The sequence below is a fragment of the Hippoglossus hippoglossus genome, chromosome 17 (assembly GCF_009819705.1).
Source record: "Hippoglossus hippoglossus isolate fHipHip1 chromosome 17, fHipHip1.pri, whole genome shotgun sequence".
Taxonomy (NCBI): domain Eukaryota; kingdom Metazoa; phylum Chordata; class Actinopteri; order Pleuronectiformes; family Pleuronectidae; genus Hippoglossus; species Hippoglossus hippoglossus.
The window spans coordinates 22,833,527-22,860,170 of NC_047167.1; the positions used below are offsets into that span (position 1 = coordinate 22,833,527).

General features: G+C 44.4%; 1 protein-coding gene and 1 long non-coding RNA gene across 3 annotated transcripts in view; both read right to left on the reverse strand.

Moving 5' to 3' along the window:
- Positions 1-26,644, reverse strand: part of LOC117778522 (receptor-type tyrosine-protein phosphatase N2-like) — a 122,994-nt gene that overhangs the window by 94,156 nt on the left and 2,194 nt on the right. For both annotated transcript variants that reach the window (XR_004616802.1, XM_034614188.1), the window contains exons 2-7: positions 22,610-22,660; positions 18,468-18,581; positions 15,109-15,223; positions 14,823-14,967; positions 12,340-12,730; positions 365-682 (exon numbers count right to left, since the gene is read on the reverse strand). Coding sequence is in view for 1 of the 2 variants with exons in the window: in XM_034614188.1 (XP_034470079.1) it covers positions 365-682; positions 12,340-12,730; positions 14,823-14,967; positions 15,109-15,223; positions 18,468-18,581; positions 22,610-22,660 (1,134 nt within the window). In the remaining variant the exon portion in view is untranslated. The remainder of the gene's footprint in view (positions 1-364; positions 683-12,339; positions 12,731-14,822; positions 14,968-15,108; positions 15,224-18,467; positions 18,582-22,609; positions 22,661-26,644) is intronic.
- On the reverse strand, positions 11,608-12,333 carry LOC117778584. Its single transcript, XR_004616815.1, has 2 exons — positions 12,188-12,333; positions 11,608-12,139 (listed from the first exon to the last, which is right to left on the reverse strand). It is a non-coding gene; the product is annotated as an uncharacterized LOC117778584 (long non-coding RNA).

The window sequence follows — 26,644 nt, forward strand, 5'->3', positions numbered from 1 at the left end:
ACAACCAAACACTTCCAAGCTCCTAAATAAGCCAGGGCGTAATTTTGCCATGTTGTTCATTACTTTTAGCAATTTGTAAGCTATGAGTTAGGGACATTTAAGCGTAGTTTAAACATTTTTAAATGTTGGAGTGGTCTCAGTGGACACTGAACCATTAAAACTAGCTGTTTGAACAGAGCTAAACAAGACATCTTTTTATTTTCACATTGATTTTTATGTTACACTCTAGAGACAAGCTATTTGAACACTCCTTTTTTGTTTTGTCCAGCCTTCACAGTTATGCATGTACTATCGACTTGCTTTCCGGCTTTCGCTCAATACTTTTAATTGTGTTAAAACACAAAATAATTCACCATAAAATTACCTTGAAGCTCTGCCGGCACTATAGGAGTGCTCCCCTGAGGTTTCAGCGTTGGAGCATTTGCCAACAGCTTCTCCTCTTCCTCATCTCTGGCAGCCGCCTCCTCCTCTTTTTCTTCTTCCTCATCATTCCTCAGCTCTCCCAGGTCTCTTGGTCTAGTTCTAGCCTGCGTCAGGCCCCTGTTTAGTCCTTGGTCCTTGTCGACCACCTGCAGAGCGTCAGCTATCAGGCTGGACAGCTGATCCAGGTCATGCAGCGACAGGTTGTCCACGTCCACGTGCTGCCTTCCAACGTTCTTCAAAACTTTCTCAATGAACCTCTCTGAAGGAAAGACAGAGGTAAAATCATCGAGTCAGACAGAGACAAGAAAAACAACAGCAGCATTGGTTGTCTGATAAAATCCTTAAACAACATGTTGACAAACAAAACACAGGGTCCATTTTGTTTCCATCAAACCCCATGTCTAACCAGGAATGACATTTCCTGAAAACAGCAAACATGTATATTTCACAGGATTGTATACAATGATAAATGTGTGAATTGTGTCACTAGTAGAGATGAACCTCGAGAGAAGTAACGTCTGAAACTGCTTCTCTCGGCCTTACTGAGTCTTACACTGTTTCAGCTCGTTGTTTCTGGTTCACTCTCACAGAAACTTTCACAACAATTTATTGCTGCTGTCACATAAGATTATAGTTAAAATAAAAGGTGCAATGCATCAGCATTTATGGTGTGAAACTGTAGTAGGGACATTGTGAACATTTAAATGGTCATTATTTCTTTAGTGCTGTTCTAGACTTGACGACCACTCAAAGCTCTTTACAGTACAATATGGCCATCCACCCATTCACACACACAGCAGCGTGTATACAGAGGAAAATACGATAGTGCAGTTTTAATAGTTCAATTAAAGTTTAGTTTTAACCCTCTCTATCATAGTTAAAGGATGTTATGTTTTCCCCTGTCGGTCAGTCAGTTGGTTTGTTTGTTGGTTTATTGGTTAGTTGGTTGATTAGTTGGTTTGTTTGGCTTGTTTGTTTGATTGTTGATTTGTTGGTTCAAGGGGCAGATCCAGGATTTTTCAACAGTTCGATATTTTGAACAATTTTCCCAGGGAATGCATAGTTCCAGATGAGGAGGGGCTCTACTGAGGACCATTCTACTTTATCAATGTTTTAACAAATAAAAAGTAAAATGTAACTAAAATGAGGAACAAAGTCATCAACAAACCGAAAGGTGTCAACATGTATTATACAACTCAAATCAAATCAAAGTTTGAATCCAGGTTTCATCGTAAAGTGCTGCTCCTCTTACCGGAATGTGGAAAAGCTTGATAACCCTCCACCTTCTTCATACTTTGAAACACACCCAGCTCTGTTTCTTCTCCATTTGTTTCCTCATCCTCTTCCCTTCACATCACAACTCGGAGATGAACCAACATGTGGTGATGTGCCCGAGCTGACAGGAGCTCATGGTTACACTTCTAACACAGTGCGACTCAGACAGTCATTATCACTGAGAGGTGAAATGAGGCAGAAAGAATTAGATTATTTTTGACCCGGTTGTTGGTTTGGTTTGTTGGCTGGTTAGATCAAGATTATTTTTTGTATCACTTCTAAACGGTTTAACATTTTAAAACTATTTTCCAAGGAATGAAAGAGAGATTAAAAAACAAAAACCAGGCATCTGTAGGAGGCTCTTCTCTAATATGACACAGTTTGTCTATGTTTTCAAATTTAACTAAAATTGAGAAAAACAAAGTCATCAACAAACCCAGAGTTGTTTACCAATTCTTTGTTGTAAAGTGCTGCTCCTCTTACTGGAATCTGGAAAAGCTTGATAAGCCTCTGTCTTCGTACACACCCAGTTCTATTCTGTCCATATATTTCCTCATTCTCTTCCCATCACATCTACATTTCAAAGATGGGTGGAACCAACAAGGCTGAAGTGTCGGAGCTGACAGACCTCATTCACTGCAGAAACACAGACCGGAGCTCAAACTAACAGTGAAACTCATTGGTCATTGGTCATTGTCACTGAGGAATGAAATGGTTTGGTGAAGTTTCAGAGTGAAGACGTTGAGTTGAGTCCTGACACACAAGCCACATATTGGAGATATTGTGATGTTGTGGACTTGAGGTCGTTCCGTTTATCGTGCTGTTGATTTTCATGAGGATGAAACTTCACAACGAGTTTGTCGTGTTGCTTCAGTGTTTCACGTCGTCACCTCACGGACAGACGGTCCTGGGTCGTACAGTTTGAATCCAGACTTGATCAAAACTTGTTGACACCAAATTTGTCCGAGGTTTAACCCACAAAACAAACGTTGCTGCTTGAAGAGGTTTTGTAATTTCTGCAGAGTTAAAACAGTAAACGGTAAAAACACTCAGGATCAGGTTCCTGACGACTGGGATCGATTCTTTGCTCCGTCACAGACAAACTTCATCAACTGTTTCAGAACAGAAAGAACTTTGGTGTCACTTGTATTATATAGAAACAGTTTGAGCAGTTTATCATTTTCTTTGATAGAAGCTGAACAGTTGTTGACATGGTTCCTTTGCTCTTTGTCATTGTTCTTCTTTAGAACTCCATTAACTTTGCTGTAAGTCTGTATCATCTCTGGCTGCATGTGCTGTTGTAACAGCTCAGCTTAACACTGAGGGGGACAGAGCTTTAGAAATAAGAGTCTGAGACTCTGAAACAACCTGAGGAAATACAGCAGGCTGAGTCAGAAGCTTCCTTTGAATCCAAACTTCAAACCTGCTGTTATCGTACCACGATTTGATCTAATTCTAGTTTTTAAAGGGCGGTCATGATTACATTTCTGTCACCTGTAGTGTTTTTATACTTTGACTCTTTCATACGTGTGTTTTAATGTATTGTAGCAGTCGGTGAGCCGGTCGCTCTGATTGGACAGCATGTTGCAAAGGCTCATGGGACTGTTATGTGTTAGGCGATGTTTAGCCGTTTTGACTGATATTCGGTTGATGGTTAGACTTGGTTCATGTGGGTTTTGTGTGTTTGTTTTTGTTGGGTGGTAACGTTGTGTTTACGTAAGTTCACTTGTGCAACCACCATGACTGTGAAATGTAGTGTCTGTGATGGGGTCGAGTCACTGTTCATATGAGAATGTTAATGTTAAGTGTAAATAAACCATTCAACTCGCTGTCGTGCGGTGAATGGGACGCAAGTCAAGAGCTTTGAAGAGAGTTCCCTGTGCAGCCTTTACATTCTCACACGCACTCGCAACATTGGTGTCGGAAGTGGGATGGAGAAAGAAATCACCTAAGTCACCAGCAAAGCTGCCCAAGTACAACGGGTTGAAACCGCGAGAACCGTACCTCTCCCAGGTTCAACTAGCAGCATCGCACAGCTGCTGGGACAACAGAGAGGCTGTCACACACACTTGGCCCTGGCATTGGAAGGAAAGGCATTACAAGTGCTGCTTGACCTCCCCCAGCAGAACAGCAGGACCTCCATGGCCTGACCACAGTACTGCAGAGGCGATTCGGGCGGTGGCCCCTCACCGATCAGAGCAGAGAGCAACTGGCCAGCCTCCACCGTCAGGTTGGAGAGGGCCTGGGTGCTTTCGCCGCAGATGTGCAGTAGTATGCCCATCATGGTTACCCCCAATTTGATGCCACTGCCCAAGAGGAGCTGGCCAGCATGTCCGCCTTGCCATGCCCCGTTCTCTTGGCGAGGCCCTTCATGAAGCTGAATGAGCAGAAGGGGTGCTCTCCACACAGTCTACCCAGCAGAGAGACCCTCCTCCCAGACTACAGGTCAGGGCAGCCATCAGTGCCGCTGAAGAGGAAGAGCCTGAGGAGGTCTGTCAAGTCCGGCCTCAACCGTTGCAGTTCGGGTTGGAGACCAGGAGCTGAAGAGTGAGCTCTGGCTTGCCAAAATCCAAGACCCGTGCATCGTCGGCCTTGACCTGCTTACCCGCTGGAGAGCTCGGGTTGACTTGTCAGGGAAAACCATAACCCTCGGCAAAGAGACTGGCACTCCAGTCTGGTCATAAGAGGAAGAACCTGTCAAGAGACCATCAACCAACCCTCAAGCAGCCACTGCACAGCAGGCACCGAGTTCCTGTACCCCTCTGGCCACCATCAGCCCTGCACAACCACAACCTGCTTCAACATCAATCACACAGCTTGTCGGTCCGCCACCTGAAACAGCCATCATCGCCAGCCCACTCCACCGCCTAACAGAAAAGGGACGTCCATTCAACTGGAGTGACGCCTGTGCGGCAGCCTTCACCCGACTCAAGGTAACCCTCACTGAAGCCCCGGTCGTAGCCTACCCCGATGCCCAAAAGCTTTTCATAGTGGACACTGATGCCAGTAATGTGGGGATCGGGGCTTTCCTTTCACAGGAGGGAGGAGATGGGGAGCGCGCCGTGACCTATTTCAGTCGCGCACTGAGTCGGGCAGAGAGGAACTACTGTGTCACCCGTCGCGAGTTGCGATATTCTTCTACTAAAGGCTGCAAAAACATCAGAAGCTGGGCAACAACTATAAACTTCCAAGTCCCTAAATAAGCCAGGGCGTAATTTTGCCATGTTGTTCATTACTTTTAGCAATTTTTAAGCTATTAGTTAGGGACATTTAAGCGTAGTTTAAACATTTAAATGTTCTGAAATTGACCAGTTGTCACATATCACCCAAAGGACTTTGCTAAATATGTGAGGAAAATACGATACTGCAGTTTTAATAGTTGAATTAAAGTTTAGTTTTAACCCTCTCTATCATAGTTAAAGGATGTTATGTTTTCGCCCCTGTCGGTCAGTCAGTTGGTTTGTTTGTTGGTTTATTGGTTAGTTGGTTGATTAGTTGGTTTGTTTGGCTTGTTTGTTTGATTGTTGATTTGTTGGTTCAAGGGGCAGATCCAGGATTTTTCAACAGTTCGATATTTTGAACAATTTTCCCAGGGAATGCATAGTTCCAGATGAGGAGGGGCTCTACTGAGGACCATTCTACTTTATCAATGTTTTAACAAATAAAAAGTAAAATGTAACTAAAATGTAGAACAAAGTCATCAACAAACCGAAAGGTGTCAACATGTATTATACAACTCAAATCAAATCAAAGTTTGAATCCAGGTTTCATCGTAAAGTGCTGCTCCTCTTACCGGAATGTGGAAAAGCTTGATAACCCTCCACCTTCTTCATACTTTGAAACACACCCAGCTCTGTTTCTTCTCCATTTGTTTCCTCGTCCTCTTCCCTTCACATCACAACTCGGAGATGAACCAACATGTGGTGATGTGCCCGAGCTGACAGGAGCTCATGGTTACACTTCTAACACAGTGTGACTCAGACAGTCATTATCACTGAGAGGTGAAATGAGGCAGAAAGAATTAGATTATTTTTGACCCGGTTGTTGGTTTGGTTTGTTGGCTGGTTAGATCAAGATTATTTTTTGTATCACTTCTAAACGGTTTAACATTTTAAAACTATTTTCCAAGGAATGAAAGAGAGATTAAAAAACTAAAACCAGGCATCTGTAGCAGCTCTTCTCTAATATGACACAGTTTGTCTATGTTTTCAAATGTAACTGAAATTGAGGAACTAAGGCATCATCAAACCCAGAGTTGTTTACCAATTTTTTTTTGTAAGTGCTGCTCCTCTTACTGGAATCTGCAAAAGCTTGATAAGCCTCCGTCTTCGTACACACCCAGTTCTATTTTGTAAAGTGCTGCTCCTCTTACTGGAATCTGCAAAAGCTTGATAAGCCTCTGTCTTCGTACACACCCAGTTCTATTCTGTCCATATATTTCCTCATTCTCTTCCCATCACATCTACATTTAAAGGATGGGTGGAACCAACAAGGCTGAAGTGTCAGAGCTGACAGACCTCATTCACTGCAGAAACACAGACCGGAGCTCAAACTAACAGTGAAACTCATTGGTCATTTGTCATTGTCACTGAGGAATGAAATGGTTTGGTGAAGTTTCAGAGTTAAGACGTTGAGTTGAGTCCTGACACACAAGCCACATATTGGAGATATTGTGATGTTGTGGACTTGAGGTCGTTCCGTTTATCGTGCTGTTGATTTTCATGAGGATGAAACTTCACAACGAGTTTGTCGTGTTGCTTCAGTGTTTCACGTCGTCACCTCACGGACAGACGGTCCTGGGTCGTACAGTTTGAATCCAGACTTGATCAAAACTTCTTGACACCAAATTTGTCCGAGGTTTAACCCACAAAACAAACGTTGCTGCTTGAAGAGGTTTTGTAATTTCTGCAGAGTTAAAACAGTAAACGGTAAAAACACTCAGGATCAGGTTCCTGACGACTGGGATCGATTCTTTGCTCCGTCACAGACAAACTTCAACAACTGTTTCAGAACAGAAAGAACTTTGGTGTCACTTGTATTATATAGAAACAGTTTGAGCAGTTTATCATTTTCTTTGATAGAAGCTGAACAGTTGTTGACATGGTTCCTTTGCTCTTTGTCATTGTTCTTCTTTAGAACTCCATTAACTTTGCTGTAAGTCTGTATCATCTCTGGCTGCATGTGCTGTTGTAACAGCTCAGCTTAACACTGAGGGGGACAGAGCTTTAGAAATAAGAGTCTGAGACTCTGAAACAACCTGAGGAAATACAGCAGGCTGAGTCAGAAGCTTCCTTTAAATCCAAACTTCAAACCTGCTGTTATCGTACCACGATTTGATCTAATTCTAGTTTTTAAAGGGCGGTCATGATTACATTTCTGTCACCTGTAGTGTTTTTATACTTTGACTCTTTCATACGTGTGTTTTAATGTATTGTAGCAGTCGGTGAGCCGGTCGCTCTGATTGGACAGCATGTTGCAAAGGCTCATGGGACTGTTATGTGTTAGGCGATGTTTAGCCGTTTTGACTGATATTCGGTTGATGGTTAGACTTGGTTCATGTGGGTTTTGTGTGTTTGTTTTTGTTGGGTGGTAACGTTGTGTTTACGTAAGTTCACTTGTGCAACCACCATGACTGTGAAATGTAGTGTCTGTGATGGGGTCGAGTCACTGTTCATATGAGAATGTTAATGTTAAGTGTAAATAAACCATTCAACTCGCTGTCGTGCGGTGAATGGGACGCAAGTCAAGAGCTTTGAAGAGAGTTCCCTGTGCAGCCTTTTCATTCTCACACGCACTCGCAACATTGGTGTCGGAAGTGGGATGGAGAAAGAAATCACCTAAGTCACCAGCAAAGCTGCCCAAGTACAACGGGTTGAAACCGCGAGAACCGTACCTCTCCCAGGTTCAACTAGCAGCATCGCACAGCTGCTGGGACAACAGAGAGGCTGTCACACACACTTGGCCCTGGCATTGGAAGGAAAGGCATTACAAGTGCTGCTTGACCTCCCCCAGCAGAACAGCAGGACCTCCATGGCCTGACCAAAGTACTGCAGAGGCGATTCGGGCGGTGGCCCCTCACCGATCAGAGCAGAGAGCAACTGGCCAGCCTCCACCGTCAGGTTGGAGAGGGCCTGGGTGCTTTCGCCGCAGATGTGCAGTAGTATGCCCATCATGGTTACCCCCAATTTGATGCCACTGCCCAAGAGGAGCTGGCCAGCATGTCCGCCTTGCCATGCCCCGTTCTCTTGGCGAGGCCCTTCATGAAGCTGAATGAGCAGAAGGGGTGCTCTCCACACAGTCTACCCAGCAGAGAGACCCTCCTCCCAGACTACAGGTCAGGGCAGCCATCAGTGCCGCTGAAGAGGAAGAGCCTGAGGAGGTCTGTCAAGTCCGGCCTCAACCGTTGCAGTTCGGGTTGGAGACCAGGAGCTGAAGAGTGAGCTCTGGCTTGCCAAAATCCAAGACCCGTGCATCGTCGGCCTTGACCTGCTTACCCGCTGGAGAGCTCGGGTTGACTTGTCAGGGAAAACCATAACCCTCGGCAAAGAGACTGGCACTCCAGTCTGGTCATAAGAGGAAGAACCTGTCAAGAGACCATCAACCAACCCTCAAGCAGCCACTGCACAGCAGGCACCGAGTTCCTGTACCCCTCTGGCCACCATCAGCCCTGCACAACCACAACCTGCTTCAACATCAATCACACAGCTTGTCGGTCCGCCACCTGAAACAGCCATCATCGCCAGCCCACTCCACCGCCTAACAGAAAAGGGACGTCCATTCAACTGGAGTGACGCCTGTGCGGCAGCCTTCACCCGACTCAAGGTAACCCTCACTGAAGCCCCGGTCGTAGCCTACCCCGATGCCCAAAAGCTTTTCATAGTGGACACTGATGCCAGTAATGTGGGGATCAGGGCTTTCCTTTCACAGGAGGGAGGAGATGGGGAGCGCGCCGTGACCTATTTCAGTCGCGCACTGAGTCGGGCAGAGAGGAACTACTGTGTCACCCGTCGCGAGTTGCGATATTCTTCTACTAAAGGCTGCAAAAACATCAGAAGCTGGGCAACAACTATAAACTTCCAAGTCCCTAAATAAGCCAGGGCGTAATTTTGCCATGTTGTTCATTACTTTTAGCAATTTTTAAGCTATTAGTTAGGGACATTTAAGCGTAGTTTAAACATTTAAATGTTCTGAAATTGACCAGTTGTCACATATCACCCAAAGGACTTTGCTAAATATGTGAGGAAAATACGATACTGCAGTTTTAATAGTTGAATTAAAGTTTAGTTTTAACCCTCTCTATCATAGTTAAAGGATGTTATGTTTTCGCCCCTGTCGGTCAGTCAGTTGGTTTGTTTGTTGGTTTATTGGTTAGTTGGTTGATTAGTTGGTTTGTTTGGCTTGTTTGTTTGTTTGTTGATTTGTTGGTTCAAGGGGCAGATCCAGGATTTTTCAACAGTTCGATATTTTGAACAATTTTCCCAGGGAATGCATAGTTCCAGATGAGGAGGGGCTCTACTGAGGACCATTCTACTTTATCAATGTTTTAACAAATAAAAAGTAAAATGTAACTAAAATGTAGAACAAAGTCATCAACAAACCGAAAGGTGTCAACATGTATTATACAACTCAAATCAAATCAAAGTTTGAATCCAGGTTTCATCGTAAAGTGCTGCTCCTCTTACCGGAATGTGGAAAAGCTTGATAACCCTCCACCTTCTTCATACTTTGAAACACACCCAGCTCTGTTTCTTCTCCATTTGTTTCCTCGTCCTCTTCCCTTCACATCACAACTTGGAGATGAACCAACATGTGGTGATGTGCCCGAGCTGACAGGAGCTCATGGTTACACTTCTAACACAGTGCGACTCAGACAGTCATTATCACTGAGAGGTGAAATGATGCAGAAAGAATTAGATTATTTTTGTCCCGGTTGTTGGTTTGGTTTGTTGGCTGGTTAGATCAAGATTATTTTTTGTATCACTTCTAAACGGTTTAACATTTTAAAACTATTTTCCAAGGAATGAAAGAGAGATTAAAAAACAAAAACCAGGCATCTGTAGGAGGCTCTTCTCTAATATGACACAGTTTGTCTATGTTTTCAAATGTAACTGAAATTGAGGAACAAAGTCATCAACAAACCCAGATTTTTTTTTGTAAAGTGCTGCTCCTCTTACTGGAATCTGCAAAAGCTTGATAAGCCTCCGTCTTCGTACACACCCAGTCCTATTTTGTAAAGTGCTGCTCCTCTTACTGGAATCTGCAAAAGCTTGATAAGCCTCCGTCTACGTACACACCCAGTCCTATTTTGTAAAGTGCTGCTCCTCTTACTGGAATCTGCAAAAGCTTGATAAGCCTCTGTCTTCGTACACACCCAGTTCTATTCTGTCCATATATTTCCTCATTCTGTTCCCATCACATCTACATTTAAAGGATGGGTGGAACCAACAAGGCTGAAGTGTCGGAGCTGACAGACCTCATTCACTGCAGAGACACAGACCGGAGCTAACACAGTGAAACTCATTGGTCATTGGTCATTGTCACTGAGGAATGAATTGGCGCAGCAAGAAAATCAACTGGACAGAGAAAGATTCTGCTGTTCGATCTGTCTGGATCTACTGAAGGATCCGGTGACTACTGGCTGTGGACACAGCTACTGTAAGAGCTGTATTAACACCCACTGGGACAAAGAGGAGGAGACAGGAAGCTACAGCTGCCCTCAGTGTAGAGAGACCTTCACACCGAGGCCTGTCCTGGAGAAAAACACCATGTCAGCTGATTTAGTGGAGAAGCTGGAGAACATTGGACTCCAAGATGCACCAGAACAGGCTGAGAGGCAAGTGGATGTTTTACTGCCACAACCAGAGCCAGAGCCAGAGACCAGAGCTGACTTCTTAAGATATTCACAGGAAATCACACTGGATCCAAACACAGCACACAGATATCTGTTATTATCTGAGGGAAACAGAAAAGTAACACGTACGAGAGAAGATCAGTCTTATCCTGATCACCCAGACAGATTCACTGGTTGGTGTCAGGTCCTGAGTAGAGAGAGTCTGACTGGACGTTGTTACTGGGAGGTGGAGGTGAGAGGAAGAGGTGGTGTAGCAGTTACATACAAGGATATCAGCAGAGCAGGAAACTCAGATGAATGTAGATTTGGATTCAATGATAAATCTTGGATGTTACATTGTAATGGAACCAGTTATGACTTTTCTGAAAAGAAGATCAAGACTCCAGTGTCAGGTCCTCTGCCCTCCAGAGTAGGAGTGTACCTGGATCACAGTGCAGGTGTTCTGTCCTTCTACAGCGTCTCTGACACCATGACTCTCCTCCGCAGAGTCCAGACCACATCCACTGAGCCTCTCTATGCTGGAGTTTGGGTTTATTTGTATGAATCCACAGCTGAGTTCTGTTAACTCAAATAGACTCGAGTCATTAAAAGCAGTGATTTAGATTCTGTGTTTAAATCTTTAACTTCTTCTGTCTCCATGTTTGTTGATCAAAGTTCGTCGTGGTGACGTTTCTGCTCCGCACAGAGATCAGCTGTCAATCAAACACTGACCTTCCTTTATCACACATATTCAGTTCTCACTTTGTAAAGACAGAAATCTATAATTACACTGACATGAATGTGTTTGAAAGAACTGATGTTGCTGTTGTTTTCTAAATCAATGTAGAAATCAGGTTGTGTGATGTTTTAGAACCTGTATTGATCCTGATCCTCATCAATGAGATGATTATTTGTTTCTTTTCCACATGTGAGACGGAGGTGAAACAAACTGATTGTGTGTCCATGAAATCACTGAACAAGAGTCACTGAACAGACTTTACTGATGAAATGTGTGAACGAACTGAAAGTTTGAATAAAGAATAATGTTAACCCTAACCCTAATGCGTTTTTTCTTCTTCTCTGTATTTATGAGCGTGGTCTTTCAGTTTGAGATCGAGACTTATTGATTTCACAACAAATTTCATAATGCTCTCTTTCAAAACCCTGCACTCGTTCTCAAATGAACCCCGTTTGTGCTTGGATTTCCTGCGCTCCAGCTTCAGCTCTTCTCCTCCTCATGTTGTTTTTCTTGAATAAACATTCAAAAGCTCTAAATCCAAAGATTGCCTTAATAAAGCATTTAAATTATATTGATCAGTCTTAAGAAAATTCCGACAAACTCCATCAGAGACCAGCCAGATGCATCATATCCCTCAGGAAATGGTAGAGACCAAAAACAAAACAAAAATTTGAATCTAATAAAGAGTAATTTTTTTTATCCGTGGAAGCAGTTGATGGGATATGATAAAAAAGCTAATAAATAGACTGTAGTGAAGCAGTTTACCAACATCCAGTAGGTCTTGTAAGCTTTAAGCCCAATTTTCCGTTGAATACTTCAAATGTAGACATAACAGGAACACAACACAAGACAGTATTTGAAAGTAAAGTGACCTGAGTGAAATTCAAATGAATGTGAATCAAATCCTCCGTGTTTTCAACATTCAGAGTTAAAGATAAAAGATGTGTTTGTCTGAGAGCGCTGGATGATGAGATCGACTTGCAAGTGAATGACGTGTGTTGCCTGATCTACAGCCAAGCTCTACGTCTCAGTATAAACACACTGGTGAGTTTCTGATGTTAAAAACACGTACCGTCCACAGACGAGAGCGGCTCCTTGACTGAAGCCCCTTGAGTTCTCCCCATCTTCACGAGCCTGGAATTCGATGTCTCTTTTCTGAGCCCAGGATTTTCTACTGCGCTGCTGAAGGAGGGCCTCAGGCGAGACGAGGGGGCCCCGGGCTCCTCTGGGCTCACCCCACCACCGTGCAGTGACAGGCGCCCAGGGAGATACTGCCTCAGGGCGCCCAGGAGAAGGTCGCCCTCCGATTGCGTGGCTAGGAGCTGGTCAACGAGAGGTCTCTGCTTCTCCAGGGGTTGGCGAGATGAAAGTGAGTAGAAGCTGGAGGGAGAGGAGTTTTGAGCCGAAGTCTGGGCCTTGGGGCGATGAACGTCTGCAGGGATGCCTGACTGGAAACGGTCACTCTGAAAGAGGGAAGACAAGCGCATGTATTCACAGCAACGTTGGTCCATTTGGATATAAAAAGATCACTATGCTCCAGAGAAGGAGATAAACTTGGGATCGATATTCAAATCAAAAGGTGTTTGTAAAGGCTAGAGCAGAAAATTGGACCCCAGTAGTATGCGCATAGGAAATAATTGTCTGCTAATTGACTAATATAACAACAAGGATGTTCAGAAGCTAAATATAAACACGGCCGCAGCGTAAAATACTTTTCATTATGAAAACATTAACCCTGAGTTTATGGGGTGTCCAGGTCACCAACTGGTTTCTGAGCTGTTGTTCTGAAGCCTCTTCATTTTATCCGGCGCCATCTTAAATTTTAAAAACCAGAAGTAACCATATTTGGAGGAATGGGGGGTGGAGCCAGACTGAGAGCTGGAGGACACTGCCCGCCCATCTACACCTGCAACCTGCACCCATTGGACGGTACGAGCTGCCAATCACACTGTGGTATACACCCCCCAATACATCCGGTGCTTTATGGTCTGTTTGACTCTAAATTATCAGAATTCAATTTAAATAAACCTCAGACGATTGAAGAAGACTTGAAACTAGAGACTGAGACATAAACTCCTTTGGAAAACTTTACTGACGTATATCATAGAGTTCTATAGAAACTGACTTCTTTTAAAACAAGTGGAGTCATGAATATGTCGCAAACACTTTACTTTCAATCGTATAAAATGAATATATGTGATTTAAATAGTTATATGAAAGGTTTCTTGAGCCGTATAATGAAACATATTTACTTCAGGACCTTTTTCTTCTGTTATGTTTTCACCCCTGTCGTATTGTTTGTCGGTGTTTATAGCACAATGCCCTGACAGTGTTTAGGTGCTTTACGTACAAATTATTTAAAATAAATTTCAAACAAAATAATGAATCTCAAATGTGCGTAAAGGCGGTTTGAGACTCTGTTTCTGTGCTTTACACGAAAGTATTATAAAGAGAATGAAAATAGATATACTGTGTGTAAGTTTAGAGACATAACAAATCAGAACGTGGCTGAATTTCCTGCTCCCACTCGGCTCAGTGAGAGCAGTTCAGTGCAGGCCCCACACGTTGCGTTAATATGAGACTTTCATTCAACATCTGAACAAAATAATTGTTGACATGAAAATAAAGCCAATTTTTGAAAAACAAGTTATTAATCCAATTATGCCGTCATATTAGCATATCCATCGGCTGCGATAAAAGCAAATTGTCACTGGCGGCTCCATTAACGCCCACCTGGGAGCACAGAGATGCTACAAGCCGGAGTAACGGTAAAATTATCATAACAATGCCAACATAAACGGTTAACTTCCTCACAGTCATCGCACTTCACTGGTGTGTGCGAGGCCCCTTCTGGTTGCACAGTATATGCAGTTAATTTCCCCCGCACCCTCCAGAGCCCCTTATCCTCCTGTTCCTTTTTTTGTTTCCACCAAACCTGGAGCCCCGAGCCTCGGCCACAGGCCCCACGTGGTCTTTGGTACAATCCCCCAGCAGGGGAACGGCCTGTGCGGTCGAGGCGGAGGAACCGGTCACATGGAGAGTCATTAATTAGAGCTGTGAACTCCTGAACCCTCCGCTGGTATTATTTCGCTTTCAACGGTCACGCTGGGAAAAGTCATCAGTTAGGACGGAGAAGCAAGAGCAGAGTGACAGCGAGGGATGACACCGGGCCCCCTGCTGTGAAGGTGTGCGAGTCTTTGTGGGAGTTTTTATATGACTGGGTACTTGTTTGAACGTGCGCGGGTGTGTACTGCATGTGTATGTGTGTGCACTTTATTCATAGACAGAGGCAGGTGCACTGTGAACGGAGGGTGGGGCTACATGCAGATGCAGGGGTAAAAAACAAACGCCCCGACTCCTCGTCCCCCTCACACGTGTAAAACTGGGAACAAGAGGAGATGAAGTTAACTGTTAAAAACATACTTCTGATCCAATTGCTTAACATAAGATGATTGAGCAGGAATGTGGTGAGGAACATTGTGATAGGCCCTAAACATCTTGTATGTACAGCACAGAGACCCACAGATGCAAAGTGAGCTCCCAGAATTCACTCACCTTGCCGGGGCCGCTCAGGCTGGCAGAGGACAGCGTCTTGGGGAGGAGGCCGAGACGTTGAAGGTACGACTGCAGGTTTCTGCTGAGCTCCACCTCCACTGGCTTCACTCTCTGGTCCACCGGGTCCATCGCCTCAGCTACCGGCCTGTTAACGACACGCAGAGACGGAGATGAAGAACCGCTCGCGTTCTGTCTCAACCAATATGGAAAAGACAGGATCCGGTGACCCATGGTGGGAGAGCAACAGAACAGAACCAGTGAAGATTCAAGCAGGGGAACGTCTGACCTGATGTTGCTTTTGTAGACAGGTCCGCTCTGCTGCGGCCTGTAGGGAATCCTCCTCAGCTTGGATAACTCCTTGGACAGAACCTGCTGGGTGGTGTCGTCCTGCCAGGTCAAACCTGCAGACAGAAACACAGGGAAGCTTTAAAACCGCATCAGAACACACTAATTACCAAAAAACATATCCAGGGGTTGTTTCAAATAAGAAAATAAATACGACTTCAGAGAATTATATCTGCAGCATTTCACCCCCAGCAGGAGGGAAGCGGTGTGGACGTCCCCATCACTTATTACAGAGGTATAACTGCATTCATTCTCATTCCTGTGTTGCACCTTTAAACCTTTCTATACTGTTTATCTTTTGAGGGTCGGAGGGCGTTAGCTGGAGCCAATCAGCTGACACCGGGCGAGGGGCCGGGCACAACCTAGACGGGCTGACGACGTGTCGCAGGGCAGACGAGTATCCGAGTCTCCAATTAACCCAACGCTAATTTGCACGACTGTTGATGGTGGGAGGAAGCCGGAGAAAAACATGCAAACTCCACGTGGAAAGTTTACGAGTTAAAAGACAGGTTCTGTCTCGGTGACTCAGCAAATCTGTTTGTATCGGCTGTTGAAACAGTGACACGCCGACGAGCAGCTCGGCCATTCGTGTCGCTTTTCTTCCGGGTTACATTTTTATCCCCTGGTTGTTAAACTGTCTGTGCACCAGAAGTCAAACGGACATTCTCCTGCGTTTACTGGACTTGGCAAGTGAAGAGCGTCAGCAGCGACAGCAACAGCCACAAAATCTCCTCTGCATTTCAGCGAGTGCACAAAAGGACAAGCCGGATGGGCTGATGGGGCATTCGCGTCTGTTTCTTATGCTCAACATGCATCCAAACACGGCTCCCTGGCAACCGACCAGAGGAGCAGGCGCCAGCACCAGATGGGGTGGCGGAACTAAATGTTAAAGGAAATATGGCCGCAAAGCACAACATGAACCGAGGCATTTGGCAGATGAGCGACGATGTCATGGAAAGACTGAAGTAATACAGGCTCCAGATGTGATGTCAGGGACGCGGGTCGAGCACCGAGGACGCAGACTTGAAAATAAGAAGGGAAGCATCACCGCTGCTCAACACTCAAGTTTCCAGGAAGAAGAGACGCTCGGAGGAGAGGAAAGAGACGCACTGAATATTGACTGACAGGAGTTTGTCAAGCAGAACTAAACTGGACTGTGGCAGCAGAAAGAAAAACAGTTTTAAAGCTCACTGGTTAAGAGAAGTCATGTTGAACTCTAACCTTAAGGCAGAGAGACTGGAGGTGAACAACAGACATTTGGGTTCCCACGTCCAGCCCCTCCAGATAGTTTCAGGGAATGCTAGAGAGCAGCTCAAGTTCAGTGGAAACTGGTTTACAATTTACCAACAAACAGAAATGAGTGAAAACCGAGGTTAAAATAAGAATGAAACTTCCCTTATGATATCAAACATTTTTACAGTGGGGACGTGATAGGATTTCATGGAATCTGGGTCCTGCTGAAACCCACATCTGATCTATTTAGGTTTCAGGAATTCTACACAACAAAAGTTTAACGTTATTTGATATTCAAGAAACAGAACTCGGAGAATGAAAATGAAAATTCTAGTTATTACAGACTACGTAAATCATATGTTCAATATTCTTTACGCCGCACATTAACTGGTAAGAGAACGAGTGAATGAATGAATCAAACACCTTTTTTCAAAACTATGGTCCAACAAGACCTGCCGCTGCTTAAATCTCAACATGATGTTGGACCAGTAATAACAGAAAAGTCAACGTGCACTTCGGCCTCTGAATCTGATGGAATCATCTCTGCTCGTTAAAGAACGTTTCAGTTTTTAGACTCCTGCAAAATGAATTATGACCCCGACTGCCGCTCAACAGCTGCACGGCGTGTCAGGCCAGCTTTCGCCATCAAAGAGCCGTAAACGGGTCCTTTAACGGCAGCCATGGCGGCTGGGAAAATGGGCGTTAGGGACGGGTGAACAGACGGCATCTGACACTGCAGGTTAATAAACGTTGGAGCACCCCACCGGGAGATTCACGCTTCTCACAGACTGAACCGAGCTGGACGAAGATGCGGGATGTTGTCAGGGCCGAAGCTGCAACTTTCAATCCAGAGGGAGCAACAGAAAATGAGCTTCATCTGCGAGATGACCAATAGTACAGAGAGGAGGTCAGAGGTCAGAGGTCAGAGGCGTCAGGAAACCTGTCTTGTTGATGTTGATGATGAAAATGGATGAAATTCTCTCAACTGGCCAATGGGCTGTTCTCACAGATCTCTGCCTCCCTCTAGTGATACACTACGATAACAGCATTCAGGATTTCCCCTCCACAGAAGAGAAGGTATTTTCACCTCCGTCCATTTGTTTGTTAGCAAAATGTACCGGATGGATTTCCACGACGCTTGGAAGGATGAGGTACGGGTCGGGGGAAGAAGTCGCTCAGCGTGCATGTGTAAAATGTCCCCATGATGTAAAAGTGATATTTAAAAGTGTTTTAGATGCTCACACATGTTGGTGCTGTTACGTATTTGTCTCGCAGTGACGTGTCTCTCCTCCCACCCCTCACAGATTTATAAATCCTTACCAACATGAGTTCAGGGTGTTATCTCCACTTTCCTCTGAAGGAGTGTTTTCTACTCGGCTTGAAAATAAAATAATCCTTCCAGCATTTTCAGTCTGTAAAGGTTCTTTCAACCAAAGACTGAACGTGTGTTTTATCCAGGATTCATTTCTGTCGATCAGTCTGTAAACTCAGGAGCTGTCTCCAGGTAGAAGAAGACGTCCCTTCAGTTTAGCACATTAAACTTCACTGCAGCTACGGTGAGAAAACCTTTTATAAATCCGTTATAATATTTCTGCTGAAGGAGTGTAAATCGGTGCAGAGCCAAATAAAAGTTTGGATCTAGCAGATTAAAATGTGCGAGTTGGACTTCTTCAGTCGCTGTGCAGACACGTCCAACAATGTGCAGCTGAGATATTGTGGATTCAAATCACGAGTTCGTATGTTTCTTTAATAGTTTTAGATCTTTAGAAGACGCTGAGTGACGCTCATGCAGCTTTTAAACCAAAAGACAAACTTATTATTATTAAATAACTCAATTTCATATACACACACACACACATAAATTTGATTTCATGTAACTGCTAAATCCTGTTTATCAGACCTCTGCTAAACTCTCTTCCATAATCGTTGACTTCACTCGTGTCTGTTTGTTGGTTGGTTTGTTTTACTTGTTGTGAGCTCAGGTTACATAAGTTAATAACTCAACGTATTCATTAAATATACACACTGGGATGGAGAAAGCGAAGGAGACGTCTGCAGGAGACTGACCTCTGTTGGACAGCTTGTCCAGCAGCATCCTGAAGCGTTGCACTACGGACGTGGAGACATCGTAGGTGTAAACCTCCCTCACTGGAACAGAGTGACACCTCCCGAACACGCCATCTGTGAACACGCAGAACACACACTTAGAGCAGGGAATCGAACACGCAAAAATCAAACATAAAGTAACTTAAAATGATGACGCTCATGTAAAGTAGAAGTACGCAGATAAATGTATTTGGTTACTGTGAAAATACTGAGGTGTTGCTATGCTACAATTACGTGGTGTCCATTCTAATCATCCTACATGTTTGTGGTTGTTCTCTCACTGGATGTCTGCATGTGTGAGTGTGTACATGGGAGAGTGTGTGTTTGTTGTGTTGCGTAACGACACTCCTACATCCTAATTCAGGCCTCTCGTCTTTAAATAGCCGCCGCGTCACTGTGGTCGTCTCAATCAAACTGCGAGCTCCACTTAACGGGCGGGCTGAGGATGACCGGCGGCTGGTCCACGCTGCCGTCAACTCAGATCTTTCACTCGGGCCAAATTCTGTTGTTTACAAATGAGTCAGGAGACGGGGATGAGCTGTGGAGTGACGACGAGCAGGGGGGAGGACGTCTGGATTCCTGACTGACCAGGGCTGTGAGGATTCTGCAACCGAGGCCGAAACACGCGCCCACAACGGTAAAACTGAACATCTCAGCTTGATTTCTATGGGAGGAAGTGGAAACATCCATCTGTATTTACATTTAGGATTCACCGTCAAGTTTCTATCTGTTTCTGAAACCTTCCTGTACAAGTCCAGCCTCTCCCTCACTGCGCAGAATACACCTTCATCCCTGCGCCGTCCAGGATTGTCATCTGAATGATCCCTCTTTATTAAACCCATCTATAGCCACAGTATCATGGACGAGATTAAAATTTAAATCTTTTGACACTGGGTGACCAAGATTTTCATCTGCAGCACTGCTTGGGTTCAACCGTCCAGTTCTGCTTGAAGACTCTTTCAAACAATCAATTAAATCACCACCTCCGAGTCAGGACTCCACCAAAACCGAACTTCAGAGTTAATCCTCAGAGCTCAACACTGATCTTTGGCAAAAAAAGAAAACCGGCCCATTCCAAACGGACACTGCACTAGTCCCTGAACCGGATCTACTTATGGTCATGATCCAGATCTGGTGAATCTTACCTTAATCAGCTCAGTTGGCTCCAAATGGCAGAGCATCAGCTTCTTCCTGTTTACACCAGGAAAACAGATTTCCCTACAAATTCAACCTGGTGCCTGAAAGTCAAATCCGAACCGTTGTAACCAGCTCAGGCTATAAGGATGTTTGTGGCATCTTTAAGAATTCCACAGGCCTCTCGTTTCCCAGCTGCGATCTCACGTGACACCATTTCTGTGTCTCCCAGAAGCAACATCTTGAATTATCCCTCATAATTACACTTTACATGCATAAATCTGCAGTTTCCACGACCACAGGCCTGTAATTCAGAGCCAGACGCGTCTTCTCCTGATTAATGGTCCAGATTAGAGCAGAATGAGGATTCATGGGGCCGTTCTCTGACGCACAGGGTGTGTAAAGATGGAGGATGGAGCGACAATGTGCTGACCAGTGTGTTGTTGTTGTTGTGTGTTGTGAAAGTAAGTGAGTGAAAGGCCCAAACACCCGGGGACACAGGGTGTCACAGCTGAAGATGTTGTTCCTAAGAACCAATAGATATGGTTAGTTACTAGTTGTCTGTCTCTTTGACTGTTCCGGGAATAAAAACATCGTAATGGATCTCTCGCCTCTGGGGACCAAGACAAGTCCGTCCCTCCCAGATCAAACTCGCCAAGATCAGTGGCTTCTGGTATCGCTTTAGAAGCCCCTGGGCTGCGTTCACCAGCCTGACCAGTGGGGGGCGTTTGTTCCTGCATGTCGCTGGTCGCTGTCTCGCTCTGGCTCTCACCGTTACCGCCACTTGTGCTAGCATTGCGGACTTTCTTTGTTCAGCATATTTCAAACATCTTATATGATTTAGCTATACCTCTGATAAGAGCTGCCAGAAACCCAAAGTACAGGGTAAAGGACACGAGCATCGTTAATTATTTCCTCATCCTGAGTGATATTCACTGAAAATATTACTCAGGAGCAGTTCAGGGTTTAAAACTAAACCGAAGACATTGTTACCTTTCAGCCAATTCCTGCGCTGAGACTTTAAAACAGAGATTTCAAAAGCTTCCATCAACCCTCAGCAAGCGACAACTGGAAGGAGGAAACCACTGTAATGATTATAATTTATATATATATATATATATATATATATATATATGACAACTGTGACACGACAACTGTTGCCGTTCAGGAGACAACATGCAACAGGGCTCAGACGGGTACTGGGCCCGTTTAGTGCTGCTCCTCTAGAGCCTGTTGCCATGGTGATCTGCGTCAAGTGCTTTTTTTGTCCCTCACAGCTAATCAAGGGGAAGCAGGGTGTGTGTGTGTGTGTGTGTGTGTGTGTGTGTGTGTGTGTGTGTGTGTGTGTGTGTGTGTGTGTGTGTGTGTGTGTTGTTAGGAGAAGGAACACCTGGGCCGTTACTGGATGTGTTGACCTGTTTAACCCACAGTTTATCAGCCCTGAAGATTCAGCACCTTGTACGATCTGAAGTAAATAAACCATATCCGGGTGTTTCCCTCCTGCGTCCCACTCATCAGGGCGTGGAGCTCGTTCTGCAGTGATCCAGGTTCACACACACAGACACACACACACACAGAGAATCTAAAAACTGTTTTCATTCCACTGCTTGTGGATGGATAATTATCAATTTCATGGGTCAAGTATTTTTGGACTCTTTTTGTTTGTTTTTACCATTTGTTTTGCCAACCAGTCAAAAACAAGTTCAAACTTTGTGATACGATCGAATGATTTCATAATCCAAAACAAATTTGATGTTAAACTGTAAAACTACACAATAAAATAAAAGGTTTTTCTCTGGTGCTTTTCATGGTTTTAATGTTTTCTTGTAAAAATCTGCAGGCCTGATGTTTTACACACTCTGTATTCAGCACAGGAATAACAACACTTCTCCACAGCACACATTGGGCAGCCGAGAAATCAGCTCTGCTCTTGTCGAGTTAACGAAGGTCAATTAAAGTGGAACTGGAACCGTAGTCTCTTCCATGCTGAGTCAGCTCCTTCAAGATGAGCCCCATTACAGCTCTGTCGGTGAAACCAAGGGACCCAATCAGCGGCTACATAAGTAATCAGTAATTAGTCATTACTACTTTATTACACGAGTACTCACTAATTCACTAGTACATTAATCGAGGTCACCTGAAGCTACACAGTCGTCTGAGCTCAGCTAAAAAATTAAATTAGACGAGGATATAATCTTTTATTTTCACTGCACCCGACGCAGGATTAGATTACGGGGCACATTTCAAAAGGACGCTGCCCAGACAGGAAATGACCAAGATAATAAAATCAAAACAAACACACCCTACCTGGAATAAACACGCTCGGCCAACTGTGTACTGTGTACTGTGTACTGTGTACTCCTAACACACTGCCCATCCCTAATGAGAGGCTGCAACAGATGATCGCGTTCTGTCGCAGCTCCGTCTTTGACCTAAAGGTTGATAAGTGAAGTCTGATCTGCACAAACAAGAGCTTCCCACCAAACACATGATCGGTGAGCCGGTCATCATCCACCTCACCAAGTGGAGACACAGATTTTAAACAGTATAAAGTACAAATGCTGATGATTATCTGTGAACAACTTCTCTGTTTTGATTCTAGGTTGATTCTCAGCAGGCGTTTCCTTCCTCTGGAGGCCGGAGGGGGTATTATTTATATGTGAGTGTGTTTAACTACACAACACAGAAGTGTGAATCTACATATTATCATATTTAATAAAGTGGCTGCAGTGTAGACCCTGCCTCCTCCATGTTAGCAGATGGAACATGGTCATTTTAGGTCGTTCATTTGCTTTCAAGTATTTTGGCTGATTTAAAAGACACCTCACCTGTAACTGCCCTCATATATATATAATATTATTAATGTATTTTCACAGTTGTTCATGTGCCTGGCGTTTATACCTTGATCGACCTGTCACGTGGATTCTGATAAAGCTGTGTTAAATGCGTGTGTGGTTTAAATCTCTTACCGTTCACACAGATCTCATATGGTGAACACAGCTCGCTCTCAAACAGGCAACCTGTCAGAGAAACACAGAGACAACCGGCTGGTTAACACAATCAAATCAAATCCCTCACCCACCACCACTTTAACCAGTATTTAGCTTCTGTCCCCATACAAGTCCTACTCAGTACTTCTATTACTAATATACTAGTGCAAACACTGATCGTACTTGCTTTGATGCTTCTGGCAGCACAAAGCTTAAAGTGTTTATTTAGCCAATGTACTAATGTTGACAGCAATCAATTGCATTCGTAATATACATGCACTCAGGTGGGGGTAAACACACACACACACACACACACACACACATTAGGAAAATACTCCAGGGACTTCAACAGGCAGGTTGCCTTGTGAAACGATGGGGGATGCTGTAACCGTGGCAACGCGTGCTCGTCGCTGAGTGCCGCTCTGCTCTGCAGCGATCAAAGAGCGGCGGTGGTTTTCTCCCCTCGTCCCACACGGAGATTTCGGGGTTTCTGTCTCTAATGAGGACGTGTCAGGACGAAGTCGTGTAAAACTCGTATCGTGTGGTTAAAGTGAGAATCTCCCAAAGCCGGATTTGTTTGCATCTCTGTAACCGGAGCCTCGTTCAAGGCGGAAACATGGAATGTGGAAATGCTGTTGACAAAGACTCAAAGAGTTTCTTTCCAGCAGCTTCGGGGGGTTCATGCAGCGTTTGGGCCAATTTCCTCAAAGAAAGTGATAATTCGAGCGGAAAAAATAAACAAGCGACAAAGAGAATACGCAGAGGGTTACAACTAAAGGGATTCATTACATAATAATACAAAATGCTGCACGATGATTTATTCAAAACACAGAAAAACAGACAATTACGTCCAATAAAATATTGAAGCAACGACAGCAGCTGATGAATCATCAATATCAAGTGGGTTCATTTTTATTTGTATTTTGTCAGCATGGGGGACTCGTGTATTACGAGATGCTCCAAAAATAAAATGGTCATCAATCGTTAGCATTCGTTTTACTATCAAAACATTCAAATCAGTTCCACAGGTTTCATTTTGACATTCGACAGTGAGGTTGTGATTTCAGGATCTTTTGGTTTCCACAGTTTGTGAAGCTCTGTGCTTCCAAACAATGAGTTCAGTAAAGATCGAGTGAGGATTAAATCTGGTGTCATCGCCAAGGTAACGAACCTCCGTCTTTGCCCGGGGCCTCTGCAAACACAACAACTCATTCATTCAACCATAAAGTATAACCTTCATATTGTGAAGTTATTGTTGCCAAAGTTCCTTAAACAACCTTTACTGTCACATGACGTGATATACAGAGGATTTAGAGAGGAGACTTTCTTCCATTTCCCGTCCTCCAGTTAGAACGGGAGGACGTACGTTTGGACTTCTGCTGCCACCCTGAGTTTTTGCTCTCCGGTTTCCTCCCTCCACGGCAGCAGAGTGTAAAACAGGCTGCAGTATTTCACTGTGGACTGACGCCAGGTCGGCGATACGGGACGCTCGGAATTTCAATCAGCTTCACCCTGTGAGCAAAGAGCAGCGTCCAGGCTGTGGCCTTTAACGCCTCCTGGGCCATAACGCACTACATTTCCCACAATGCCATCTGTCTGTTTGCATCAGAAACCTGCTGCTCCCGAGGGCCAATGATTAAACTGAGAGAGCAGAGTCACCTTGAAAGATACGAGCAGCGGTTCCATTACTCGTACAAACTTGTGTGTGTGTGTGTGTGTGTGTGTCCATAGACTTCGAGATCAAGTCGTAATATTACAGGAATAATCAATCAAACTGTATTCATATGGGACCTGTCACGCAGGTTAGTGCAGTTCAGAGTAATTCACGTATGATTGACAATATGATAATAAGACAAACAAGAGCAAAGAAAATAAACAATCGTAATCAGTATTTGAGACTAATTCGTTTGAGACTAATCCGTCGTACTTCTGGAGCGTGGACTTCTGTCTCCATTACAACCCCCCCCCCCCCCCCCCTGACCTTTCCGGTTTTCCACCACACAATGTTATCTGTGCAGTGTTTACACTTCAGGCCAGTCGATAAGAAGCCAGGGTCATAGACCAGAGGAAAAGCACCGAGCCTTTTCAAAGCGTTCCCCGTCCCTGGGCTTTTATTTTTAGTTTGTGTTGAGGCTGAATCACTTTCAGCTTTTTTCCCATGACTGATCAAACAGGGGGTTCCTAATTAACTCTGTGTGTGTGTGTGTGTGTGTGTGTGTGTGTGTGTGTGTGTGTGTGTGTGAGACATGCTTTCTGTTGTGTACCATGCATTCAGTGTTTCCTTTTGTTTATTAAAACGACGACAATCCAATTTGTTTGGGCCTCAGCTCCGAACAGAAATGATCAATCACAGCGAAACGCCACCTGACGAATCAGAGCAGCACAAAACGAGGGATTTGCAGCATTTGATCATTTTTATTCTGCTGCAGCTCAGCTGAAGGAAATCCACTTCTCCAACAGGAGGTGTGTGCGAACAGCCCGGCCCTAAATTGGAAGTAATCTCTCTTTGTCTTTCCCCTCTGTCTCCATCACCTCCTCTCTCATCCCTTTATCCCCTTCCTCTCATCCTCCTCCTCTCCTCCAGTCCACTCATTGTTCAAAGACGCAGCACTGATCCGTCCATCTGTATTCGCAGCGTTCTTTAACTGTAGATCTCAGACGCCGGCCTCCTCACCGGGGACTTTTGACAAGAGGGACCACCATCTCCAAACACTTTTGCTCGAGATGTTGGTAATAATCCGTGATTGCACAGGAAATCTAAGGCAACCGGGGCATCGTTTTGGTTTCTAAGCTGTGACGACACAAGCGAAACACAGGCTGCACCTCCTCCGCAGTTTCCCTGGAGGAGGTGCAAGTGTGACGTGTCAGAGTGAGAGCCTCCGGACTTTCTCCGCCTGGACGCCGAGTTTAAAGTCTGTAGAAAGTCTGGAGATTCTGTGACATAACAGAATGTGACTCAGTAGAGTTCAAACCTCGAGGCCCAAACTGAATCCACATTTAAATTCCCCAGATGCAGATTTTTGATAGATCCGCACCAAAAATTGCACAAACTCCTAAACTAGTCTGATATTATTATAATATTTTCCTCATGATCCATGAATTATTATTATATTATTATATTATCCATCCAGTAGTTCTTGCCTTATCGTTGCCCCTTATTCTGTTGCTTCTGCTTTTTTCATTATTTCCTCCAGGAATGAAAACACACAACAAGGTCACTTGTGCACTGCAGACAAATTACAGCTGCGTATAAATACACAGCATCGATATTTCACTTTTATGAGAATATTACAGCAGAGCCACAGGGGATTATAAATGTGCATAAAGTACAATAAGGCCATGGTCTCCTCACTGGAGTTCCACTTTGAGACCCTGGAGGGAAATCAGAGGAACTTTGCGGATTTTCCAAGAATATTTTGTGCCCGTGGTCACTGTAGAAAATCCCTTTTGATGAAATATGGTAATATACAGGTCCATTAAGTAACATCTACAGGGATCCTGTCACCAGACTCCTGAGTTCATGCAATCAGTGTTTAAAGATTATTTACCCATTTGTTTATTCTATGAAGCGTGTTAAAGCAATCGTAAAGACAGACAAGGTAGGAGGCGTCCCAGTGCGTGTGAGACAAACCAATCAGTATTGGACTTGTTAAGACATCAATGGATCAACAGAAAAACATTTAAGGATAAAAACCGCACTGTCCAATCACATCCTGTGTGACCAGACCCTCCTAATATTTCAGGTTATGGTACTTTGATTAAACAAAACTATTTCTCGAAAGATGTTGACGATAAAGGTCTGAACCTGAACATCAGGTGTGAAAGGTTCCTCAGAGCAGAAGAGGAGTTCTGGGTCTGGATCAAACAGAACCAGGGCTCTGTTGGTTTGCAGTGAAAACACTTTGTTGGAGTAGAAGAAGAAGAGGAGGAAGAGGAGGAAGAGGAGGAAGAGGAGGAAGAAGAAGCTGCAGTCTTCCCCTCCAACGATATGAACGGCGAGGATGTTTACTTTGC